The sequence below is a fragment of the Heterocephalus glaber genome, unplaced genomic scaffold (assembly GCF_053883595.1).
Source record: "Heterocephalus glaber isolate CG9 unplaced genomic scaffold, H.glaber_assembly_v1.0 deba00000281, whole genome shotgun sequence".
Lineage (NCBI taxonomy): Eukaryota > Metazoa > Chordata > Mammalia > Rodentia > Bathyergidae > Heterocephalus > Heterocephalus glaber.
The window spans coordinates 30,380,219-30,405,546 of NW_028258139.1; the positions used below are offsets into that span (position 1 = coordinate 30,380,219).

Below are 25,328 nucleotides of genomic sequence, written 5' to 3' on the forward strand. Positions count from 1 at the left end.
ATGAACATAATTTCACATTTTAATGGGAAAAATAGTAATTGTTTAATATTAAAATGTTAGACTCTTGACCAAGGAACTAAAAATCTATTGTGAAAAAATATTTTTCTTGACAGAAAGGCATCAATATGTCATTAATACATAGCCTAAATATCAATAACCCTGCATGCAAGAACCTTCAGTAAGTTCTTGGGGTTATAACAACAATGTAAAAAGAAGTCTTGGTGGCATACTGTGAAAATATCCTGGACTGTGCACGTTCTTTATTGGGCTCTGTATCAAAAGCACTGAGCCATTACAGGGAAACATCAAATGCATGGATGTGACAGCACAAGAATTGTTCTATATAGCTGAAGTAGAAGTGGCTTTTTTTCATCCTACATTCATGGAAGCCTCTCTGGGCTCTTCGTGGTGCATCCTATGAAGCTCATATGGAAAACCCACTTCTTGGTGTTAAAATAGGAGAGTTATTGGTATAACATTTGAGGCGGTAACTTGAGTTGTATCTAATTAAATTATACAGTATTTATTTTATACAGCCTACCTTCTGGAACAATTCCACTTCTATGATCTATAATTGAGAAACACTGAAAAATGCACAAAAATATGCATAGGGAAGTTTGTTGTAGCATTGTTACTACAAGAAATTGAACAGAATATAATTAGATGGCACAACCATAAAATGGAATATTATCTATGAACATTTCAAAAACATCAAGGAAAATCTTCATGATATATTGGATATAGAAAAAGCAGGACACACACACACACACACACTCATACACATACATGCTACAAGGAAATAAACCAGCATGCAGCATGGCTATGTCTGGATTAGGGTTTGTAAATGATTTTCATTTTCCTGCTTGCTTTCCTTTATTTCCTCCTGTCAGCATGCACTACTTTTGTAATTAGATGCCCACCTCCCCCAGCCACAGATACCACTAGCACGAGGCCTTTCAACAGAAAGAACTTCAGCAGACACTTTGCAGGAAGTTACCAGAGTCCTCTTCAGTGAAGACTGTTTTTCCGGAAAAGACCTTGCTTCCTATCTGTATTTTCCCAGGGCTAAAGTAGGGTACATCCAGCCCATTTTCTCTGCAGAGCTTGGTGAGAACTTCTGTGGGTTTGGATGTATCCCTCCAGGCATTGTATCCTTCTCTGAAAAATGAAAGCGTAGATGAGGTGAGGCCTGCTTTCCCCTGAAAAACACGCGTTGAGATCCCCATTAAACAGGCCGCCCCAGTATGACCTGTGCGGTTTTCGGCAGACTCACTTGTCATTCCTATGTATTTGCGGCTAGTGATTTGGTTCGTTTTCTCTTCTTTCTGGTTCTTTGTATATGTACAGTTTTGCATATGTCCATGTAAGACAGGACTTGTGAGTAATTTAACATAAAAATCTTTTGCAAGTAGATTTGATTTATTAAAGTACTGTACCTTTCTTTAAAAATTATTTGACGTGAAAGTCACATAAAAATTAATCATTTTAAATTTGACCAGTTCAGTGGCATTTAGTGTATTCGCGACAGTGTGCAGTCACTACCTCTATCTAGTTCTAAAAAGTTTTCATCACCCCAGAAGGAAGCCCTGAACCCATAAAGTGGTTACTTCTCTTCTCCCCAGAGCTTCGACCATCTGCTTTCTTTCTGTATGAAATTCTTGGCAGTAATTATTTTTAGTTTTTGTTATGTCCTGAGTAGAACAGTCATTTGGCCACAACTTATTCTAAGAGGAAAATATTGCTCATGTTTTTAATTTCTCTGCTTCTTTCATCCCTTCTCTTCTCCCACAAAAAATTATTATAGACTGGGGTTATAGGCAAACAGTCTTCAGGTGTTGTTGTTTCTCTAAGCAGTGGTTCTCCTACTGGTGAGTTTCTACATCTTCCCAATCCTTGGATGAAGACTGTGTTGGGTGCAACAATTGAAGCAAAGATTATTTTTGTTATAGAGTTCTATTGGTATTTTCATTGTAGTTCATAGAGAAATTTATTTCTGATGTTATCTTTTAGATTTTGTAAACAGGTACACAGCTGATGTGAAAATGTTGATGTTTATTCTAAACACACAATACATATTAAGAATTTAATACTTTATTTTATTGCTATCTTATGTTCCTGTTAACTACTCATTATATAATACAATAAGAGCCCCTTAACAAAACAGCAAGACCAGCAAGATGTTAAGTATGTCCGACAAAAAGGCCAGGAAAGCAAAACACATGTGCTGTCAGTGTAAGCGATATGTGCGTATGGAACCTGCTGTTGTCATGTGTGAAGACTGCATTAGGTGTGATAAATGAAGTAAAGATTATTTTTTGTAGAGTTCTATTGGTATTTTTATTGTAGTTCATATAAGAATTTTTTTATTTTTTAAACTTTGTACATGAAAAATAGTCACTATTGAAAATTTTGATGCTTTTTTATAAATAATAAATATTAAAAATTCAATACTTTACTTTTTGATTTTTTTGTTAAGTACCTATTATTTAAAATAATAAAACTCATAAAATCAATTCATCAATATTACTTTTTTTTTTTGGTACCAGGGATCGAACTCGGGTCCTTCTGCTTGCGAGGCAGGCGGCAAAATCACTGAGCTAGATCCCAGGCCCAATTCATCGATATTACTTCATCAATAGAACTATTCTAAAGAATAAATGTGGGTATTCTATACCCACAATATACCTTTATGACAAAATTGGTGTTATGCCCCGCAATTAGGAGTGTGAATTGAGCCAGGCATGGAGGTGCACAACTGTAATCCCAGCACTGTGGAAGGCAAGGGCGGGAGGATCACAAGTTCAAGTCCAGCCTGGACAACCTGGAGACTTAGTAAGATCCTATTTCAAAATTTAAAAGGTGCTAAGGATATAGCTCAGGTAAAGGCCCTGAGTTCCATACCCAGTGCATAAAAGTGTGGACCGGCATGACCTTTCTGGAGGATCATTTGGACATTTTGGACACAGGTATATTAAAAGTCCTCAAAATGTGCATTTCCTTTAGTGGAATAATCCACACTGATGGATGAACACAGGGGTACCTCGGTTCATGAACTTGATTCTTTCCACAATTCTGGTCACAAACTGAGTTGGACAAGAACTGAATCAAATTCAATGGTTGGGCTCAATCCTGACCTTATGGGGAAATCTAATTTGGTTCTTAACCTGTTTGGTTTGTGACCAGAATCTTGGAGAGAATTGAGTTCATGAATTGAGGTACCACTATATCTAGTGAATTATCAGAGAGGCATGCAATGGCTTTTGTATGAGAATGCCCATAGCAGCAATATTTATAAAATAATAAAAAAGAAATGTAAATGACCTATAGTTTAGGAAAGCAAATTGTCATACTATTTTATAATAAACTTACATGATGGAATACTATAGAGCTATTAAATTAATGATTATTAAGAATATTAAATGGCATTTTAAAGTACCTAAGATATAAGGGTAAATAAAATAAGCAGGTTACAAATTGCAATGGACAGTACTCAGGGGAAAACAGCACAGAAAAAAATACTAAAAGAAAATAGGCAAAAGCACTTATGCAAATTACTTCAAGGTAGAATAATTTGCACTTACATTTTCTAAATTTTCTATAATGAATATATATTATTTTATATTCAGGAAAACATTTTTACAATTACATCATGGAGTGCCAGTTAATGTTTTTCTATTTTCCTAGTTGAAATATATAAGTTTTTTAAAAAGACATCAGCTACAACATACTTTTTTAAAAAAATAAAGCTGGTAGTCTGCATTTTAAAATTAAGCAAGATACAAAATCTTTGCAAAGAGTAAAAGTTGTATCTCTTCTTCCTTTATTGTAAAATGAGGCCAACGCCTCAGTGGGTTGTTGAGAGAACTGAATGAGATACTGATGTGAGGTTCTCAGGACAGTGACTGGGATATCAAAAGCGCTCAGAGCATTACAGAATACAGCATTTGCATTATACTCATCATTATTCTTCTAGCCTCATTCCTCACCTGGGAATGATGGCCCCAAGCACAGCTGATTGAGTGAGCAGGATTTGACATTTGACTATTTGAGAACCTTCCTTCACTCTAAGTCAGAGCTGCCTTTTCAGCACCAAGGACCCCAAACTACCCCATGGACGTGGATCCCATCTGAGGTTAAAATGGAGCCTGGCCTCCCTAGAGATGGACCATAGGACACAGGGCCCAGAGCTGTGGCCTCAGTCCCCCATAGTGTCTCCACGGGAGAAAGAACTTACACTTCATACTGGCTCTGCAGACCACAGATGGCCCGGTGTTTGCTATAGAAGCGATTCTCCAGGTCAATCTTGGTTTCTCCAATGAGGTCATCTGTCCCAATCATGTCATGGTCATAGATCAGGATGGAGAGCAGGGACTCCTTTGGGAATGTGGCCTGGATCTCAAATGACCTGCAGTCCGGGCAGAGGCTTCAAGAGTCAGCAATGTTTGACAACACAGGGAATTTCCCCCAGCTTTGCCTCTGACTCGCCTACTGTGCATATAAATCCCCCAACTGCTTAGCAATTCCGTTAAGACTTTGGATGTTTATTTAACTTCTCACTGAGGTACAACCAACTTCCAATTCCTTTGCCAGTTTCCATTTTCCAGCACTCTCCCCTTTTGTGAGCTTTATCTTGTAGGCTTCAGCTAGGGATTTTGGCCTCAAATAGGACTGATTTTCAAATTCCTGGTTGTGAAACTTCCAGAAAGTTTTTTTACTCTCTTTCAGGGTCCTTATGTGTAAGGGAGTTGAATAGGTGTTCTTTATAGTGATTGGTGGTTACAACAATTTTTCATGCTACTGAGTTTCTGCATTATAGCAGATGATGCTTGAGTAAAACCTTGCGTTTTAGGGAAATATATTCCTAAAAATAAAGGCAAGGACACCCCATTATTTTTCCAGCAATTGTACACTACATTATATTCTCTTTGGGACAAGATGGGCTGGAATCAAGGGATAGAAAGGAAGGTCCATTGGTCTTTCTAGGCTGTTGTCCTCATGGTCAGATCCACTTAGCCCTGACACTCACTCTCCAGTGTGGCACTGCAGTCATGGGCCTGGGGTCCCAGGCTGGCCAGGAGCCAATTAACCCTCCCCAGGGAGCAAAAGCAGAGATGCCCTGCAGCTCCAGCCACTGTAACTGACAGAGGTGGCTCAAGTAGACCATGAATGTGGTTGCACAGGAGGAAACCACATGTTCCATCAAGGCACAGTGTGGCCCCCTGGGTTCCAAGATTTGGATTCTAAGCTCAATTGATGTTCTTGAAGATCCTACAAGGAAGCCTCCAGCATCTATCCTTGAGCTTTCCATCACCATGGCTGCCACTATGGAAAGATTTAGTAAATGCTTAACTGTCCCAGTAACCTGGACAGTTGGCCCATCTCCCCAAGCTGTGCTCATGGATGAGCCTCAATTTTAATTGCAGCTGTCATTCAAAGAGTTACCAAAAACAGCCCATCCCCATTGTGGCTAGAATCCAGTCACCCAGGACAATCTAGGTGCATATCAGCTTGTGCGTCAATTACACACTATCGTTAGATGCAATGCTACCTTGAGAAAAGATTAAGAATTGAGAAATGATCGCTTCTTGGCCTTTTGGCTAAGATCAAGTGAAGAATTGAGAAATGAGCAAAAACAGATGGTGAAAGCAGAGCCTCTGAGCTTCGGAGCAAATATATGCTGTTCCTTTGTCCCTTCATTCATTCTTTAGCTTAGCCATTTGTTCATCTGACATTCATTATACATCCACTACTTTCTGAGTCCTGTAAATTTTAAGATAAATAGAATAACTTGAGTGGTTAAAGCAGACAAGAAAGTGGCTAAATAAGATGGCACTCATGGTGCTGCCCTACAGGCATCATAGAGGAGAAACAGTTCATGGTGGACAGAGGGCAGCAGAGCAGTGAAGTAGCAAAGCACTAGTAGCAGCAGCAGCGACCATCATTCTGTCCCTTATATCCTATCCAGCTACCTGCCCCTAGGGCAGCACCATGAATCAATACCAGTATCACATCCTTGATTCTAGCATCACGCACTCCAGATCCAGCCACCTCTGAAAAAGCCCCACCTATGGTCCCATGAGGCTTTGGGGGACATCTAGACACAAGTCATAACATTCTCCTCCACAGCTCTCAGAAAGAGCTCATGCTGCTGACATGCTGATTGCAGACTCCTGGCCTCTAGAACTGCGGGACCATACACTTCTGTGGTTCTAAGCCAACCAGTTGAAGGTTATGGCAGAACTACAGAACTAATGAGTGTGTGTGTTGCGTGTGCATGGGTGTGTGTATAGGCACACACACCCATGCGACCCACAGTCTCTTCCTGTGGTAGAAGCCTGGATGGTACTCACGGTTCCTCCCACACCCTCTCCACTCTGCACTTGGCATGGGCTGCTTTCCAGTCCATCTCTCACCCACCATGATACCTCAAGAGGCCCAGGTGCCCTCCCAGTGCTTGTGCAGGATTTGCTCCACTCTATGGAAGCCTTGGAAGCTACAGACCACCAGAGTCAGAGACAAGGTGGATTCTTAACAACAGTGAGGAACAGATGGAGTCCTGTGGGTAAACCAGGAAAGGGAGGGTGCCACAGTTGAGGCACAGCGAGGGGAAAGGCCTGCAGAAGTAAATGAGCTGGAGGAGATGCAGAGCTGTCCTGGTAACCCACAGCCCAGCTCCTCAGGTCTCATTATTTTATTCATGTTGACTCTCAAGGCAAGGGAGATGACAGAGGACATTTGGGACAGGGTGAGAGCTGCAAGCAACTGCCAAACCCCATGGACATGGACTAGCTCAAGATATGCACAGTGACAAGTCCCATCAAGTCCCACTGGCAGGCCTGGGGTTGTGTCTGGGCATGTACTCATTCACGCATCCACTCGCTCATTCATTCCATAAATAATGATTGAGAACTTTCTGCATGCCGAGCCCTGCCTTGGGTGCTGGGATGGGGCATCGACCAGGGGAGACTAAGGACCTGCTCAAACAGCTCCACCGTTCTACTGCAGAGTGAGAGTGGGCCAATAAGCACTTGAACATATCAGTGGGTGGCAGAGGCTATGAAGGAGAAAGCAAGTCAGGGCAAGGCGCTGGGGCACCAGAGTGGAGGCTGCAAACACTGCAGCACTGAGGTCCTAAGTAGGGTCTTAGGGCCCAAGACAAAGCCCACTGCTCACCCTGCTGGGACACTCTGGAACTCAGCTGGCAATCTGTGCCTGACTAACATCCAACAAAACAGCCACACCTGGAGAACCTCTGGAAGAAGCCCTCAAAGACAGGCTGGAGGGAATATTCCACCATCCTCTTTGTTTCTGCTGCCATATAGGGCATGAGAAAACCAGTCTAAATCATGGCACTGTGGCAAATGAAGGTAATAAAAAGTGACAGCAAGCACTTGGCAAAACGAAGCGCTTGGTTTCATAACTGGCAGGTCATAGTAAAGGTGATCTCTGGCTCAGGGGAAAGGGTAAGTTTCCATGGCACTGTCGTTTTAATCATTCACATAGTCTGCATAGGCAAGAAAGTTTATTGCCCCATTTCCTCAGGAGCAATAAAACCTAAGAGGCTGATCCTGAGCAAATGTCAGAAGCTCCAAAGTGATTACAAATGAGTAAGTGGATTTAAAAGGCATGGATAGAGATTTCATCCTGTGCTCCTTAGTTATTCGGGGGGGGGGGAGAAATTAAATATACTCAAGAAGTGCCTGCTGCTACCATTCCAAAGGAGAAGGGGAAAGGAGCTGCTTGGTTTGCATGCAGATTCTTCACATATTCCTCCAAAGGAGTCAGAGGCAAGAGTCAGGTCCGTGTGGCTTTACAGATGAGGAAACCTAGGCTCCAAGAGAACGAGTTCGTCTGCAAGAGGCTACACAGCTTGTCTGTGGCAGAGGGAAACCCAAGGTGCCTCAATGCCAAAGTCAGCAGCAGCCAGGTGCACAAACTGAAGTGGAGCACGTTAGTGTGTGACACCCCACCCGATCAATGAGAATAGTAGGGGCTACCAAAACCTGCACAAATACAGTAGATTTTAACACTTTTCAGGCAAACAAAATAATTGGGGGATGCATTCCACCTTTTTGATGTCAGAGATCACCTAAAATAAGCAGCAAAATGATATTCTGGGAATATCTCTCTAGTAGAAGCAAAAGACTAAACATCTGACTCCTTGTCTTTGAACTATGAGCTGTGTAGACTTGGATAAGTTTCTTAAGTTTGCAGGATTTGGTTACCCTGTTTATAACAAGGAAGTCTGCTCTTTGTGCAAAAGCAGTATGTGAAATCTGATGATCTTTAAAGATGCCTCAAATTTAAGATGTAGGAAATCACTCCTAGAACATTATGTGTATGAAGATCACCAAATCCCATCAAATTACTGAGGGGACCATAGAAAAAACTTCTATCTCTCTCCACAAATATGGATTTTATTGGCTGTTCTTAAGGATAGAAGTCAGAATCTGACCTCCTATCACTAATTTACCCAAGACTCCCCACCCCATCGCGCGCACACACACACACACACACACACACACACACACACACACCCTCCAAGAAACACAGCATCAATACAGAAAGCATAGCATAACACACGTAGCATGGCCACTGACCTTCCAAATACTGGATTTAGCTGTTTGGGGATGTATTTGTCCCGGTCTTTGATTTCTGTCTTTCCAAGTCTGAGCACAATGTAGGGATCTGATTTGCCATCTGGATCAGCTGGGCTTAGATTAAATGCCTGAAGAGGAAGAAGAAAATCCCTTTTGTTCCAGCAACTCCACACTGGCTGCACAGGGGATAATCTGGTGCTTTCATAAATACACGCCTGAGTCCTAGCTCCAGACACTGATTTAATGGCCCTGAGCTTTGGGATTTTTGAAAAGCTCCCTGGTGCAGCCAAGATCAAGAACCACTACTTTAGCATCTTGTTTTATTGTTAAAATAAAAATGACTATTTTCACTGAAGTTCACCTTTGTCTTGTGTCATCTCCCCAGCAGAAAGCAGCTTTGGCACAGAGTCACGAGGAATATGCAGGACCAGAAGGTAGAGGGCAGGAGTTGAAACCCTAGTTCTAGCTCTAAGTAGCTGTGTGAGTCACGCTGTGTCTGTGATCTCTGTGAGACCGTGGGGTGCACCCCAAGGCCCCCGCAGCACCAGTGGTCTCTGAGCCCAGGACCCCACCAGTCTGCATTTGACAGCTGCATGCTGATCTATTACGGATCATCAACTCCAGTCCAGACCAAGCTATGAAAAGCGAATACTTTGTAAGGAGAGGCCATGGTGGGGGGCTGGTTAGGGATGGCTTCAGAAAGATGGAGAAACTCAGCAGTGGTGAGAGCCGTGTGAGAAACGATCCAGTACTTAGAGTTTTGTCCTGCAGATAAAGTGGCATAGGCACATGAAGCTGTATGCTCAAGGGTGTCCTCGGAACATTGTTTAATAACCAAAACCACAAGCAACTTTACCTGGGGAGAAATATGACCCAAAATAGCTCCTCCTGTGTTTCTTCTCATCATGGAACCCATTTTCACTCTCTGCGTAGCAGCTACCCCTGACATTAATCTGGGTATTTATCTGCCCCTGTGTTTATTCTTGTGTTTCCTAATCCCCACACCCCTCAGACTTGCATGCAATCGCCGTGAGAGTGAGGGCCCTGTCCTTTCATTACTTTATCTCTAGGACACATAACTAGGTCTTCTCAACATTTGTTGAATGAATCAATACCAAATTCAGTCTCAAACACACTATGCAGCTACTGAAGACAGAAGACCTATATATACACCAATATAGAATAATGTCTAAAGTATCCTGAAAAGTAAGAAAAAAACAGGTGAGGAAATTTGATTTACTTCTCTCAACACAATTTTAAGCAACATTTTAAAACTTTCTTTTAGTGTTTTATTAAATTGTTTTAAAATTAATTCATTATATAGTTAATTAACTACGTATTATCATAAGAGAGACAGCCACACACAATCACCATGACTGGAAAGGTTGGTGAAAGCACCGATTATGCATAGCTGCAGTGGCTTCCTCACACCCCACACAACCCAGGCAGCCACCCTCTGCCTTTGTTCAAGTCCTCAAGTTCAGCTCAAGACCTCCCGCCTCCCTGCTGCCACCTTGGCCGGACCCTGAGCTGCATCCCTGGCCTCTGTCCAGAGGGCACTGGACATAAACAAAAAGAGGAGTGCAACAGACAACTGCCGAATGAATACATGAGTGGGGGACAGAGCCTTCTCCAGCCGCTATAGGCCATGCAAATCTCTCCCTTTCCTTCCTAATATCCACACTCTGTTTCCCCTCAACTCTGTCCCATAAAATCTTAGTTCCTTAGGCTTTATTTTTGGGGGGGAAGATGAATGTGCAAATGAGCTTTGTGAATCTCAGGAGCTAGAGAAAGGAAATGAACTATTAGATGCATTATTTCTCAAAATTACTTGAACACACGGTGTTTCTTGAGGAATGCGCATTAGTTATCTTCCACGACACAAATCACTTCCAGAATAATATCCTGTTGGTAGATGTTTAATACAGACTACGCAGTGCTGCCTGTGGGTCCTCACAAGTGCTGTTGATCTTCCCCAGCCAGGCCATGACTTCCCTGAGGGAAGAGACTTGGCTCTTTTCATCACAAGGGCCCCAGCAGTCAGTGCTGAAGGAGACCTAAGAAATGCTTCATGAAGAACATTTACTTCACCCTCAGCATTTCAAAATGATTCACTTTTGTTTTGTGCTTCATTTATGCTTTCTAAAAAGAATATGGGCAATGTAAACAAAGTGAACATGAGACTGCTGCAATCAAACGCAATTATGAAAATCAAGCCCAAGAACAGAGGGTGAAAAACCTATTAACTGTGAGAGTTCTGTCAGCTGCTTTGAGCCTAACAATTTTATGGTACTTGATCCTCAGGTTCCTGTCAACCAGGCCAAAAAGTTCCCTAATTAAAGTTCGGGGCTCTTATTATCGGAACAGGGGACACCTAGAGGAGGTCACATTTTACTTGGAAATACATTCAGAAAGAATGTTTAAGGGCAGAGGCACAGCCTGGGGAGAATCCCCCAGTGGCAGCTCCCCCTTCCGCCTGGCCTCTTCCCTCTACTCTCCCGCCTGTGAGCTCCCTGCTTTGGCGCTATTTGGTTTCCTTTCCTACTAGTAGTCAACCGAGGACAGCAAGCTCCTCAGAGAAGTCCTAGGTGCCTGGAGCTATTTTCTCTGAATAGAAAGCCAGGAAATGTTCTTCTTACTGATCAAACTCCATAGACTATTGTGAGCTGAACTGTGAGCCCCTGATGCACATGGGGAAGCCCTAACCCCCAGTGTGACTGCATTTGGAGACAAGGCTTTAGGCAGATGATGAGGTCCAATAGGGCTCTGTCCTTCTAAGGAAGCAGGGGGTTCCAGCCCTCTCTACCCGACACATGCACCCTCATGTGTCTGCTCAGAGGAAAGACCATGTGAAGACACAGTAAGATGAAGGCCATCCACAAGCCAAGAGAGCCTCACCGGAAGCCAGCCCTGACAGCACCTTGATCATGGACTTACACCCTGGAAACTCTGAGAAGCAAATTTCTGTCACTGAAGCTGCCCCATCTGTGGTATTTTGTCACAGCAGCCCATGAGGACTGTTACACCCCTCAGAACAAACAAGGATGGCTCACCGCGACGATGTACACCCTGATCAGGACCTGGACGGGGTGATTGGGTGGGATCCCTTGCTGGATTCTCAGCTGCCCCTTGTCCTCAGAGCTGGACTCCTCGGGGCTTTTGTAGATGCAGAAGGAGCCCTGGAACCACAAAGCAAAACTCAGTGGAACAAAGTGGTCATAGGTTCCACCAAAAATCACAGAGAGCCTGGTGCCGGGAAACCGAGCCCAGCCTGGGTGTCAGTGGAGCCTGGGCTGGCCACCCTTGCCAGATGGAGGTGGATGTCCTTGGGCAGTTCATGCAAGTTGCTGGCCTCTGAGCTTCTTCCAAGTGTGCTGGTGGATTGGGGTTGGTACATTAACGACCTTGTCACTGAACTGTTAGGTGAGGAGCATGACAGATGGCATCCATGTGCCTTTTACCTGTGGGGTGCTATACTTGTGCTTCCCCTCTTACCTTATTCTATCCTGACTGCAGAACTCCTATCTCCAGAGGCAGTCTATGAGGCTTAGAGAGGTAAAGTACACTGTTCTGGCTAGATGGTGTAATTCGATTTAAATCCAGATTGGCAGAATGGGACACCTTTGCAACTTCCAGCTCACCACGCTGCGTATTAAAGGCAATAGGTGGATGGCAAATGCTAGCTGCCACCTTGTGATTCTGATACCGTGAGCCAGCCAGATGAAGGGCTTGTGCTGTCTGATTAGTGTAGCTGTCCAACTGGTAGCATTGCATAAATCAAACATTTAGTGTCTTAGGGGTGGGCAGAGTAATGTTCAGGGGTCTTTTCAGGTGGGAATGGCCCTGTACAAGCTACAGAACGAGCTCCAACCCACTGGCCTCAAAGACTGAGCTAGGTCTTGAGTAGAGATTAAGGATTCCTTACACATATCCTGTATGACAATACCATTTCCATAACTGAGTCCTAGCTGACACTGAGGGTCAAGGTGAGCCACAAGTTCACATGGGAACGTGCCTTGAACTTTCCTATGCTGCGATCTCCATCCAGACCATGGTCATCCTCTGTGGATTTGCCTCTGAAGAGCTTGAAGGTTTTCACCCAGTCTTCAAAATTGTTGAATTCACTCTCGAGATCACCATCATATATCTTTAGGAGAAGGAAGAAGATTATGCCAAGAGAAAGGAAGTCTCAGGACGGATTTAGCGAGGGGTGTCAAGATTCTCCCAAACAACCCCTTACATGCACCCCTTGGGAAATGTAAGAGGCCCCTGTTAATTTATCTTCAACAAGATAAAGAACATGGGCTGGCTCAGTATTCCTGGGACTATTACGCCAAATGGTATAAAATCTTTCTGGTAAACTTTTAAGTCCCAAGAAGTACAAGTATAGCTAAACCAAAAAATATTTAAATATACAGGCACAAATATGACAAGCCTTTTTATAGTTAATGGATATCATTGGTTATTAGACATAGGTTATAGTACTTTGAAAAAAATTCAAATCTGTAATGTTCATTAATTCTTAGCACACAAAGTGATGTTTGTTTTTATTATAATTCAGATAGACATAAATTTTCCAAGTAGGCAATGATATATACACGTTAGGAATGCAAAATGGAATTGAGTTTTGGGTTTGTAATATAATTAAATTACCTATTCAAATTTCCTGTCAAAATTACTTACCCAAATTGACTACCTACATGCATAATCTTCATTCTCTAAATTTCCATCACCATAAATACACCTCTAATACCCTCTGGCTAATGTTAAGACAGATCTGATGCAGCTGACTTTAATAGGAGTGAGAACTCCTGCTATTCTGAGTGTGTGCACATCTGCATGATGATGTCAGGCTCCAAAGGATGAGCCCAGGGGAACTCATACACTGTAAGTTACCTTGCCAGGCCCAAGCTAAACAACTTCAATTATGTTCCCTCTTCATAGAGGGGTGTAGAAAATAGAGAATGAACAAGCTCCATTGACTTGGTTTTACATGCTTGTTAAAGTTTTCTTTTCTGTGCATCAGTGATTATAGCAAAGACAAAGTAAGATAGTTTAAGAAAGGCAACACTGGGGTTGACCAAAGTACTAAGAAAACCCCACTGGTGAGATCAAATCCACGCCGGAGCTCCTGTGTCCACGCACCTTCAACACAGCCAGGTTGGGGATTCGGTCGTCTCCGCCGTCTTTGGGCTTCTTCTTGAGTATCTTGTCTTTCTTCTTCTTTGGCCCATCTTCTATTTCTAACACTACCTCATCTGGCTGGCTCTCTGTGGATATTCAGTGGAGATTGTTAGATTTCTCCTGGCGTTAGAGACGAGAAGGAACAAAGCCAAGCTCCTCCTAACCCTTCCTTCTGCACTGTCCGGCCCCTTCTAGAAAAAGATAAAGTACCTTTGTACAGCGGGATTACGTAGCCTGTGTGCCATGTGACTGAAAGGGGTGCCACTCACACAGAAAGGCAATGTTTGCGGATCCTATGGGGCCACAACCCAAAGGCCCGCAGTGATGCGTATGTGTAAGAGCTCTTTAAGCAGGCACAAGAGGGTGAGTTATTTACTCAACTATTAAAGAAGAGACCTGGGTTTCGAAAGCTTTTAGTCACATTGGCTCTCAAATATCTTTAGACTAAAGACTCATTGGGTTCAACATGAGATTCAAATATTTAAGGGTCTCGTGCAAAATCATGTTGGTGAGATTCCGTAGTAAACATTTAGCAACAGGGCCTGGGGGAGACTGCCAGGGATGGATTTCTGGCTCTGCCATTTTCTATCTGTGTAACCAGGACAGGTTAGGGACCTCTTTGCTTCTGCCTCATCAGCTGCATGATGAAGACACTATTGTTGTCTGTGCCATGGGGTTGGTCGCAGAATTACATGTGCCGTGAAGCAGTGGTCTGCGGCACTGAGCAGCCCACCTTCCCCCCTTCTCTCCTCACCTGAAACACCTGGGCTGCTTGCTGTTACTCTGTATTCAGGACCCAACCCCCTGTCAGCTTGAATTGAGACTGTGGTCATTTCAAACCCCAGGCTTCTTTCATTTGAGCCTCTGCCAAGTCAGATCCGTCCAATCCTTGGGAGCTGACTTTTGGAATCTCATCCAGATCTTTGCACTCACATCTGCTGAAGTTTATCCTGCTGGATTTGGCCTGTCATTTCAGTTTGCTCCTGTGTTCACTCTGCTGTTTCTACACTAGGACAGTCAAGGTAGGTCCTGAACCAAAGACTCAACTCTGGTACTGAGCTGGATTCAGAGCCCTGGGAGCTCAGTCCAGCCCAGTCAGCCACACAGCCTTTCGAAAGTGTTATCCTCTCCCTGAGATTGCTTCCTCACTTGGGACATGGATCCAGTTCTAATCCACCTTCCATGGCTTCCATTTCCCACCTCTCTCGCTTCTGTGCCCCTACTCTGTGGCCCAGTGTCCTCAGAATTGCTACTTACCTGGGTGTCCTTTTTTCTCCTTAGGATCGCTCTCCTTCTCCTTTGAAAAAGAGGAAACAAGATTATTGACACCTCTGTGCTTAACTTACTAATCCTAAGTGCTGCTAATAAATCTAACTTGATTAGCCCACCTTCCTGCATTCACGGGGATGCATTGTAAAAGAATATTCCAATGCACTCCCACAGAAGCTCCCAGATTGAAGCGGCATGGGGAAGACATGGGACCAAAGTGCATGGGATGTCCTGCCTGCTACCTGTACAGCCAAGAACAGTGCTCCAAGCTGTAGACATCCTTGTTCTATAAGGACAGAGCCTCTTCTCGGCTGCAGGGAAAGCAACCTCCCTCTACTGCCCCTCACGTCCCTGGAGCAGCCAATCAGGATGAACTATGGTTTCATCATGTTGGATCCTTGGGCTGGTACCAGGGGTTGGGGAGGCCAGCAGAGAAAAAGTGAAGGGCCACACACTCACAGGAAGTGACAAGAACCACCACAGGAAAGGAGCGGTCAGGGCAGGAGCTGACATGTGCGTTGTTCATGTACTGTTCATCGGTATTTGTGAGCAGTCCTAGATGAAGCTATCGTCTTTCTAAACTAAAGAGTTACTAGTGCCTAGTCAACCATATATGACGATAACATCTGACTGCTTCTCCTTCCTTTTAGCAAATCTTAATTCAATCACAGAACTTTTCCTGAGTTTCCAGATTCACACTCCAGCTTGGCAACTTGATCCTTGGCTTGTTCAGTGTGCACAAGGCCCTGCTCTTTCTCTGGAGACTCACTGAGTATCGCTACTGATAAGACCAAAAGCTGCTTGAAGCTGATAACTCCCCACATGCATGTGGCACCCTGCTGGAGACCCGAGGCCCTGACCTGGGGATCTCCGAGTACACCTGACACGTGCACATCCCACTGACGGTCACCTGTCAAGAATCTCCTTGCTGGGGACCTTGGAGTCTGTCTCACTGGGGTGCAGACCCTCCAGATGATGTGCTGCCTGTACCTGCTTCTCAGGTTTATAGCGAAGCTAGTGTCTCATGCCAACTCCAGCCAGAGGGCAGGCTTTCTCAATCCTAGACGTTTTACTCCTTGGCAGTTAACAGACACATACTGGGGGGGGGGGTGCGGGGTGGCTATGTACACAGGACTTTACAGGAATCCCACATATGTGGGATTTGGGCAGGAGAAAGTGCCGTGTGCTCCCTTTAGGTCATCTGACTATTGTAGGGCAGGGGACACTCTACCTTTTGTGCTTTCTGCAGGGAGGCATAATACTTAGACCACCAGTCAATGACATTTTCAGCAGATTCATCCGCTATGGTCCTCTTTCTCCTCTTCGTGGATCTCCGTGAAGGCTTCCTGACATCCTACCAAGGAATGAGGGATGAATTACTAGCTGGGCTTCATTTCATTGGTTAACTGAGGAAGAGAACATATTGGTACCTACTGGGAGGTGCACAGAGGTATTTGCTGGTTTTGTGGAATCTGCTTTCTGTATCAACTCAATAAATGAAAGTTTAACCATCTAACACCCATTCACCCCTTCGTTCAATAAACATTCATTCAGTAGACGTGACACATTGTGCTGGGCCAAGGGCCACAGGGGGAACTGGGCAGAGTCCTGCATTTGGGAAATGTAGAGCTCAGTGGAGGAGGTTAGCATGCAGTAAAGAAGCGCCAGCCTGTGACTCAACATGGTGCAGCAGAAAGGGCATCAGCTTCATAGAGACCTGGGCTACGAATCTTAGAGCAATTAATATAACTTTTGTGATTCTCGGTTTCTTCAGTAAGGGACAACAATACCCGCCTATTTCACTCTTGTGAGGACCGAGCCACATAATGTAGGCAATGCCCCTTTAGCTTCATTCCTGACTTTAACAGGTGCAAATAAATGGCACCTGCAAGTGATGAGGTAGGAGACACCATGATGCACCTAGGCAGAAAGAAGGCATTTGGGGGAAAGGCCGCTGTTGTGCTGGAGGCTACACAAAACTCTTCATGCTTCCACCAACTCCCCTGCCCCAGCATCTTCAGTGCCCATGTGCACCATGCACTCTGTTAAAGGTAGGGCAATGCAGAATATGACGGCAAAGAGTCATCTCTGATCTGCTGGCTCCTCAGTTTCATCTTGTCAGCAAGCATCAAGCTGAGAACCCAGCATAAAGAGAGAGGCGGCGCAACATGGACAATGGGGAGGACTTGGGAGGGGTCCCAGTGGCCCCTGGAGGGACCAGATGCACACAGCCTGGCTGATAGCTGCCGTTCTGTTGTATGTGTTATTTCCACTGTTAATGTCCACTGGACGAGCAGGGCAAAGACTTGCTTAAAATAGCCTTGGATTTTGCACTCAAATTTATGGCTTGGAAAGTTGGCCATACGCTTGGCTTGCAGTTCTTTGTGTACTTTTCCACCTTCCCTTCCAGAATCTCAGCAAACTGAGGATGAGAAGTCTTACTCCTCTTTACAGTCAGGTACCTCTGTGTGGCCCCATATAACCTCATTCAAAGCAGGCTCCAAATGTGTGTAATAGTCCTGGGTGAAGAGCCCACTGCCTTCCCAAGACAATGCATTTAGAAGTTTCTGTTCAGTTAAACATCACTGTCACATTTGGCTAGTGCTCTAATTTCATGCACATTGACCTTGTGATTCCACAACAGTGCTCTGAAGTGAATATCAATATCCTCGTTTTACACATGAGGAAACAGATACTCGGAAATGTGAGTTGCTGGCTCAAGGTCGTATAGCCAGTAGTGGGAGGATTTGTGGCCAGATCCTCCAGTGTAAATGTCTGGGAACCTTGTAAGCATGGGGGGGTGTCACTGTCTGACCTTAACTTTTCCATCTTTCGGCGTCTCCTGGGCTGCAGGTTTGTGCTCAGGCTCCAGCATCGGGGATGAGTCGGGGATGTCGACCAAGATGGCTGGCTGCACCTGGGCAGAGTCAGGTACCACGGTTGTGGGAGGCTCAACATCCACATAGACGTGATCTGTCGGGGGGTCCTGTGAGGAGCTGGGCAGTTCAGAAGACGCACTTGCCATTAGTGAGTCTGAAATAGCTGAGATGAAAGTATATTCAGTCAGGGGGAGGGTGGCCATCAATCCAGGGCAGCTGTCTCAGGGATTTAATACTAGGAACAGATCTGCACTAATCTGGCAAGTTCCTAACATTTCCAGACCTCATTTTCCTTATTTACAAATGACAGTAGAAATACCCATTTCACTGGGGATAGAATGAGATTATTATATAAGGCACCTGGTGCATAACAGGTGATCCATAAATGGTTGTGGTTGTTACTGTTCGCTGAGAGAAATTGTAGTCAATTGTGGACATTGGGACCATGGAAATCCAGGTTTACAGCAAGGGCTCCTGGTCTGACTACTACTGCTCCCAGTGTATTAGCTCGGGAGCCTTGGGGGCGCTCCAGGATCAGTGAACTCCCGTGTGGAGGCAGACTCTGTGCACTGGGGTGCATGTGCTTGGCAGGGAGCAGAGGTCTCCATGGACTTTCTGAGGTTCTTAGCTCCAGGGACACTACACTGTGCTTTGCTGTCAAATGCCCTCTTCTCTGCAGTTGGCAGAGTACTGTAGGGTTCAGTTCTTAGGACAGTTCCCAGTCCTTTCCCAAGGCTGCTGAGGCCTCCATGGCGTCTCCTTCCTCCAGTTGTTGGGCTTTTTATGGCAAATTCATCCAACAAACTCTTATAGGTCCCTACCCCTGCTGGATGCAGAGACAAGGAAGCTAGTAGTATAGACCAGAGAGCTCAGAAATAGGCAGGAGATGCACAGAAACTTGATTTATGGGAAAAGTGGGATCTCAATGGGGAAAGAAATGACGATTAACAGGGCTTCAGTGGGACAATGGTGCACTCTACAGGAAAGTGCAGCTGGACCCCTAACGTCAGTGCAGATGCAGGTGGGTTAAAGATCTGCATGTGAAAACTAAAATCATAAAGCTAATTGAAGAAAATATGAGATTGACGTATTTGTGACCAAAGAGAGAGAAAAGGTCTTTTAAGCCAGATTTTAAAACTGTAAACCATAAAGTTCAAAACATGGGTGGATCTTATTGCATCAAAATTAAGGATTTCTGCAGAGATGGAGGCTGTAGACAAATTTTGTAGTTACCCTACTGGGAGGGAAAAATACATATATAATATATATATTTACAGAATATTAGCATCTCGAATACACAAAGAACTTGTGAATCAAAAAGAAAACTCAAGGAACCACATACGACATGAGCAAAGGACCTGAGTAGGCAAATCACAGAAGAGAAGATTAAGAAGGCAGCAAAGACACTAGAAATGGATAAATTCAATCAGAAAAATCTGAGCTCAAGTAACAATGAGTCGCTACTTTTCATTCATAGAACAGCGAAAATCAAAAGCCAAACAAACCAAAAGAGAAACTCCAAAGCTGCTAACAGGTGCTGCTGAGGAGGAGCAAGCGAGAGCCAGAGGCAGCCCTCTAAGGGTAATCAGTGCGGCCTCGGGCGCGCCCTCCGGCGGTCCTCGGTGGAATTACATGAGCAGGGTCCCTGGGCCCAGGGGCACATTCCTGAGAAATGCCAGCCAGCATCTTCTCTCTGGGAGTGTGCACAGGGATATTCACCCCAGCACTGCTTGTGGAGCGGGAGCTGCAGGCAGCCTAGGGACCCAATATGAAGGGAAAGGAACAGCAAAATCTAGAAGGTACAGTAGGTAGCAGTAAGGAGCTGATACACGCACAGGCAGAATGGACACGTCGTAAAACATAGCGAGGAGACCGAAGGAGGACTGCTGCGTCATGCCACGTATGAGATCAGATGTGCTTGGGTTTTACAGGGGAGTTAACGTGGCGCCTACAGAGGGAGGAGACTGCAGGTGGAGATGGGAATGAGGCCCAGGAAGACACCGGGTATGAGGCGGAGGCGCTGGAGTGGATCGGTGATGATTGTGCAGCACGGAACCGTGAAACACGCTTAACTCAACTCTGCACAGCTGACACCCAGAGTGGAGCAAACTAAACTGGCGCCTAGCACAAACCTGAGACGGATATCAGAGTAGAGGGTTGAGGGCGTTAAAGTCACAGCCGGATGTCTCCTAGAGGAGCTGGCCCTGACCTGAGTCTTATGGAGCTCAGCAACAGCGGAGGCAGAGGAGCCTCAGGAACAAAGTCAGCAGCAGCCGGGCCCCTCAAGCCCATGGCAGGCAGCCAGGAGCCTGCAGCACCGGACCCAGACTCGCAGTCCAGAGGTGGGAGGAGCTTCCTACCTGGCTTGGCTTGGGCCACGTCCATCTGTGAGGTCAGGGCCGGGGGCTCTCTGGGTTTACACAAAAACTGCTTCAAACAGTTGATGGTGTAAGTGCCGACGAGTGTGCTCCTCCCGAAAGCTCTCCAGTCCACCACGCAGATGCTCAGCGGTGGGTGCAGGAGCTCGTTCTCAGGCAGCTCCTGCAGAAAAGCTGGGGTGAAGCCCTGCCTGGCTGACCTGCGGCACAGGCCAGAGCCAGTGGGGATCCGCCCTAACGATCCCTGCCTTGCTGTTCCGCCCCTCACTCTGGCCCTGCCACTGCCAAAACCCCAGGGGGTTGTCTTCCTAAGCCAGAGATCAAGCACCAAAATACGAGCAACGTCTGCCAGTGCAGCTCACGTTGACGTTACCCAAAGCCCATGAAGGTACGTCAGTCCTCTGAGGTCACCATCATTGGCCACCATCTCTAATGACATCTGCCGCACCCCCATATGATCACAGGGGAGCCCTTGGACATGGGGGGTGGGTGAGGGGACAGCACCTGACACTCGTCTCCCTGGTGGGCCCGCGGCGTGTGGAACCCCACAGTCCTCAGCCGGAGTCCTCCCAGCTTAAGAGCATGTGTGCTACGAAGCCCACTGAGTTTAACAAAGCACACTGTTTCTGTACAGTTAATTCCAAATTAGAATTCCAAAGCACATTGCAATATTGAAATGAAAAGAAGTGCAGGTGCCAATAACATCATTTTAGAAGCATAAGTGCACATGCAAACTACTGACTTTCTAAGTACAAACGACTTTTTGAAAAAATCTAGCCAGGGCCGGGGATTTAGCTCAGTGGTTTCACCACCTGCTGCGCAAGTGCACGGACCCAAGTTCCATCCCCGGTACCAAAAAAAATCTAGCCATTAAAATACGCGTCAATGGGCTGTCTTTTAGGTCAGCGGTTCGCGGACTTCAGCATGTCTCAGAATCACCTGAAGGGCTTGCTGTTCAAGAACAGAGACGCTGGTCACACGCAGCAGTTTCTGGTCCAGCAGTGCTGGGCTGGGGCCAGGAACATGCATTCCAGCAAGTTTCCAGGTGATGCTGATGTGGATGAGGTGGGAACCACTGTTCTAGGCAAAAGTTTTTCAGTCTGTTTTGATTTGTTGTGTGGTCTATGCTTGAAAATTGAAAACGACAATGCCAAACACCTACTTTATCTCATCCTGAAATTCTGCCCTTTCACAATGACTCCACTCTTTCTCACAGCTAATGCACATCCACCAAGCCCAGTGGATGAAGGCATGCGGCCCATCTGGGGAGAGTGAGAAGCAGGGAGTGAGGGGTCCCTACCACTTCGAAAGTGTCTGCCTGGACGCTGAAGTTGGGGTTGTTCTTGTAGCTCTGGATCACACAGGACTTCACTCCACGGCCCCCACATTCAATGAGAACCTGCGGCCGGTCCACAGAGAGGAGCTGCACCTTCTTCATTTCCCGGACTCCCCAGAAGAGGACCTGAGGAGCGGACCCGAAGTGATGTCACTACAGACCAGAGGAGGAGCCCCTGCAAGGCCTGTGGTGCCAGAAGTCACATGTGCCTGAGGACCCCCTGTGCACCTCCAACTTGTGGGGGCTCCTTCTGCCTCTGCAGCTGGATGGGGTTCCTCTGGCTTAACTTCCAGTCCCGCATCCCCCCTCCCACGGTGCAGGCGGGACTTTCCCTGGATCCCAGGGCAGCTCCCACCCTCCCGAGCCGCACCTCCACGCGGTATTTACTCAGCACAGGCCGGATGTTGGCAGGAACTGGGTAGATCTGGGTGACATCCGGAGTGTCAATGGGAGGAAGTGCTTGCAGCCCAGCAGCAGGGACCTGCACACAATGGGTGCTGGTGAGAAAAACCCCGCTGTGCCACAAGATCATCTCCCAAGTAAGGGGCCACGGTCTTGTGAACTTAAAATGCAGTAAGGACCACGCAGTTTCCATGTTTAGTTATGTACTTCTGCTCTGCTGTGTGCCCCTCTACAAGTCACCTCCCCTCTGAGCCTCCACTCCTGAGCCCAATGAACCTTCAAGCCTCTCAGGAATCAGATGTCCCACAGAGCATTGCTCTGGAGCAGCATCGGTTCTCTTCACCACTGTTTGTCTGCCTGAAATATTTGCATGACTTGGCCGAGATAAGCCTTTGTTTACTTCACTCCATCCTCCAGGCCCCTCAAGGAGCGCTCCTTGTTCAACGAGCTCCTGATCAATGTTTATTGGCCGACTGACACATTAGCCAGAAAAATCCCGATGTTCATGGAGGGCCACAGAGCACAACATATCCCTTCCCTTTGCACAGACAGAGTCTGGTCAGCAACGAGCAGACGCGCTCCAGCTGATTGCAAGAAAGCTCAGAAGGAGGAGAGCAGACACTGCAGATGCCAAACAGGCTCCAGGTAACGAAGCTGCAGAGGAGCCAGACGGGGAAGCTGCGGTGAAGGAGAGACTAGGTGAGCAGGGCAGCCCGTGGCAGCCCTCACTGCGGAGGCAAACTTCTCTCCTCCAAAGCTCGCGCCACAGAGCACCTGGGATGCGGGGGCTGGAGCAGCGGCTCTGGACGCCCCTCGAATTCCCTTTTGATTTTTGACGTATGGCGATTGTGCACATTTAGGGCTGTGGTGTGCACGCATTCAAAGCGCAGTGCTGAGGTCAGGTAAGCAGCAGATCCACCCCGAGACTTTGATCACTCCCTGTACTGCGAGCATTCGAAATCCTCCTTGCTATTTTGAAAGCATCAATTGTCGTCGTGTGCTAGCCCACTGTGCTGTGGGACATTCCTCCTCCTGCCCAGCTTTACGCTGTTTTAGCCACGAACCCCCTCGTCCCCACCGTCCCTCCTGCACGGCCCTGCCAGGCTCTGGAACCGCTACTGTGTGCTTTTTAATGGCGTCCGGATTCCTTGTTCTGGGGCTTCGAGGTCCCAGCCTGGGCCCCGCCCCACGTTAGCTCGAGGTCCGGGAGAGCTCTGCAGCTCAGTGGGGACTGCAGCTCAGTGTCCCGCAGCACGGGGAGCACAGTGACTTTTCACAGTGAGAGGGGTCCGTTGCCGGCTGGCCTATAAAGCCACGAGGAGCGCAGGCAGGCAGCGCACAGCGCCCAGGGAAAGTAAGGATTATTATGAAGCAGAAATGGCGAGAACCAGGGAGACCAGGGCCCCAGCTGCAGGGCTCAGCGAGGGTGGGGCTGCGAGACGAGGGAGGCAGCTGCGCAGAGACACTAAGGAGGCCCCACCCAGGGCCGTTGTGCGGGGCCTGCGGGCTCTCTGGAAACCACCCTGCTCACCTCGGTGCTCCCTTCTCTGCCCTCCGTCTCCCTCAGTCCCCTCTTGTCCTGTGACACTGCGGATCCAGCACAGGGCGAGGGACTGGCTCGGGCTCCACCCCTTGCTAACTGTGAACTTGGGGCAGTGACTAGGGGCCTCTGAGTCTCAGATCTGTGTTTGTGGAATGATGCTAAAGATGTCCAGTCCAGGGATCTGCTGTGAAGAGCTACTGAGACCGCGTGGAAGCCCTTGGCATACTTCCTGGCACAGAGCAGCTCCCTACGAGTAAAGGCAAACTGGAAGTTTACTGACTTTTGCAAAGATTAAAGCTCAACCTCAAATCATTCAGTCTCCAGTTGGATACAGACGAGCTAGGACTGCGGGGGGGCCAACCTGCCTCAGGTGTACATTTAAATGCTCTGGAAAGAAACAATATCACCCTAGGCTCTAGATATTTTCTCTACATATTGCTATATACAATGTGCAGCATGCAATAAAGTAGACCGTGCAGGGAAATATGACAGTGTGACTAAAAGCCAAGAGAAACAGCAATCAGAGGAGCAGGCCCCTGGAGGAGTCTGAAGGTGTATAATCCGGTATGAGCTCTAACAACAACACTGAGTCTACTCAGCAAGGCCTAGGACGGAGAATCTCAATAGAGCACCAAACCTATCACAAAAAGGAAGAAGGAGGAATTCTATGACTAAGGTGTAGTCCCTGGGAAGACGACCTTAGCGAATGGGTGAAAACAAGAACACCACTTTTTAAGGCACAACAAGAACGACACTCAACTTTTCAACAGAGAAAGGGAAACCTAAAGAATGGGCTGGTAAGGCCGGGGGATGTAGCTCAGTGGCACAGTGCCCGCCTCGCAAGTGCAAGGTCCTGAGTTTGATCCCCGGTGCCAAAACAAAACAAAACAAAAGAATGGGCTGGTATCTTCAGAATGGTGGAGGAAATTGTCGCCAACTGACAAACAAAAAGATCCCAGAGGAAATGTCCTGGGCCCGAGTCAAAGAGTGAGTTTGTGGAGAGCCAGAAACAGACCTGAGCATGGCTCTCACAGCAGTGGAGCTGCAGCCAACAGTGCCGCCCAGGACCTGGGAGGAACGGGGACAAGAGCCAGGACTGTGCTCTGGGGCTGGTCACCGAGGAGGCCAGTGTGGCCTTCATAGTCAGGCGACGGCCTGAGCTTCCCTTCAGGACTGCACGCCTCTGCTGGAAGATCCTGACAGTGGGTAAGGCCTCAGCCTGCCTGCCTTCCCCCACTCTCCTTCACTTTCTGGGTGCATGGCTTCTGTACAGTCAAGATTAGCAGATCATTTACTAAGAAATGACCTTACCTTTATCAAGCACACAGAGATGCTGTCTGGAGGTAATCCAGTCACCTCATTCAGACTCTAATGGGATGATTTAACGAGTGCTGAGTATAAAGGAAAACGAGTTCAACTTTTCCAGCAATGGAAATCAGGCAAAAGACAGGACAGGCACAGGGTTGCCATACTCTGCACCAAGAGACAAAGCTAAAAATAGATGAAGAAGCTGGAGAAAGCTCTCGTGGTGGCAAGGAAAACTTCCTAGGAGGTGGAATGAGATGGAAGAATTGAGTCTAAGGACAGAACTGACATACAAATGCACAGAGCTGCACACAGCACAACTCCAGGGGATGTCAGTCACACAGACCAAGTGGAAACGGCCTGTCCAGGGTATGCAGTACCCACACTCCATAAGAAGATTAAAGAGACGATTCTAGGAGTTGGGAAGTGTAG

General features: G+C 46.6%; 1 protein-coding gene across 5 annotated transcripts in view; it reads right to left on the bottom strand.

Annotated features, from left to right (window-relative positions):
• Positions 1 to 25,328, bottom strand: part of Fer1l6 (fer-1 like family member 6) — a 142,598-nt gene that overhangs the window by 18,743 nt on the left and 98,527 nt on the right. For all 5 annotated transcript variants that reach the window (XM_087188175.1, XM_087188171.1, XM_087188176.1 and 2 more), the window contains 12 exons: positions 22,017 to 22,127; positions 21,611 to 21,772; positions 20,293 to 20,473; positions 17,869 to 18,095; positions 16,285 to 16,407; positions 15,042 to 15,081; positions 13,746 to 13,870; positions 12,616 to 12,747; positions 11,654 to 11,779; positions 8,601 to 8,728; positions 4,235 to 4,405; positions 998 to 1,158 (listed from right to left, as the gene is read on the bottom strand). In XM_087188175.1, coding sequence (XP_087044301.1) covers positions 998 to 1,158; positions 4,235 to 4,405; positions 8,601 to 8,728; positions 11,654 to 11,779; positions 12,616 to 12,747; positions 13,746 to 13,870; positions 15,042 to 15,081; positions 16,285 to 16,407; positions 17,869 to 18,095; positions 20,293 to 20,473; positions 21,611 to 21,772; positions 22,017 to 22,127 — 1,687 coding nt within the window. The remainder of the gene's footprint in view (positions 1 to 997; positions 1,159 to 4,234; positions 4,406 to 8,600; positions 8,729 to 11,653; positions 11,780 to 12,615; positions 12,748 to 13,745; positions 13,871 to 15,041; positions 15,082 to 16,284; positions 16,408 to 17,868; positions 18,096 to 20,292; positions 20,474 to 21,610; positions 21,773 to 22,016; positions 22,128 to 25,328) is intronic.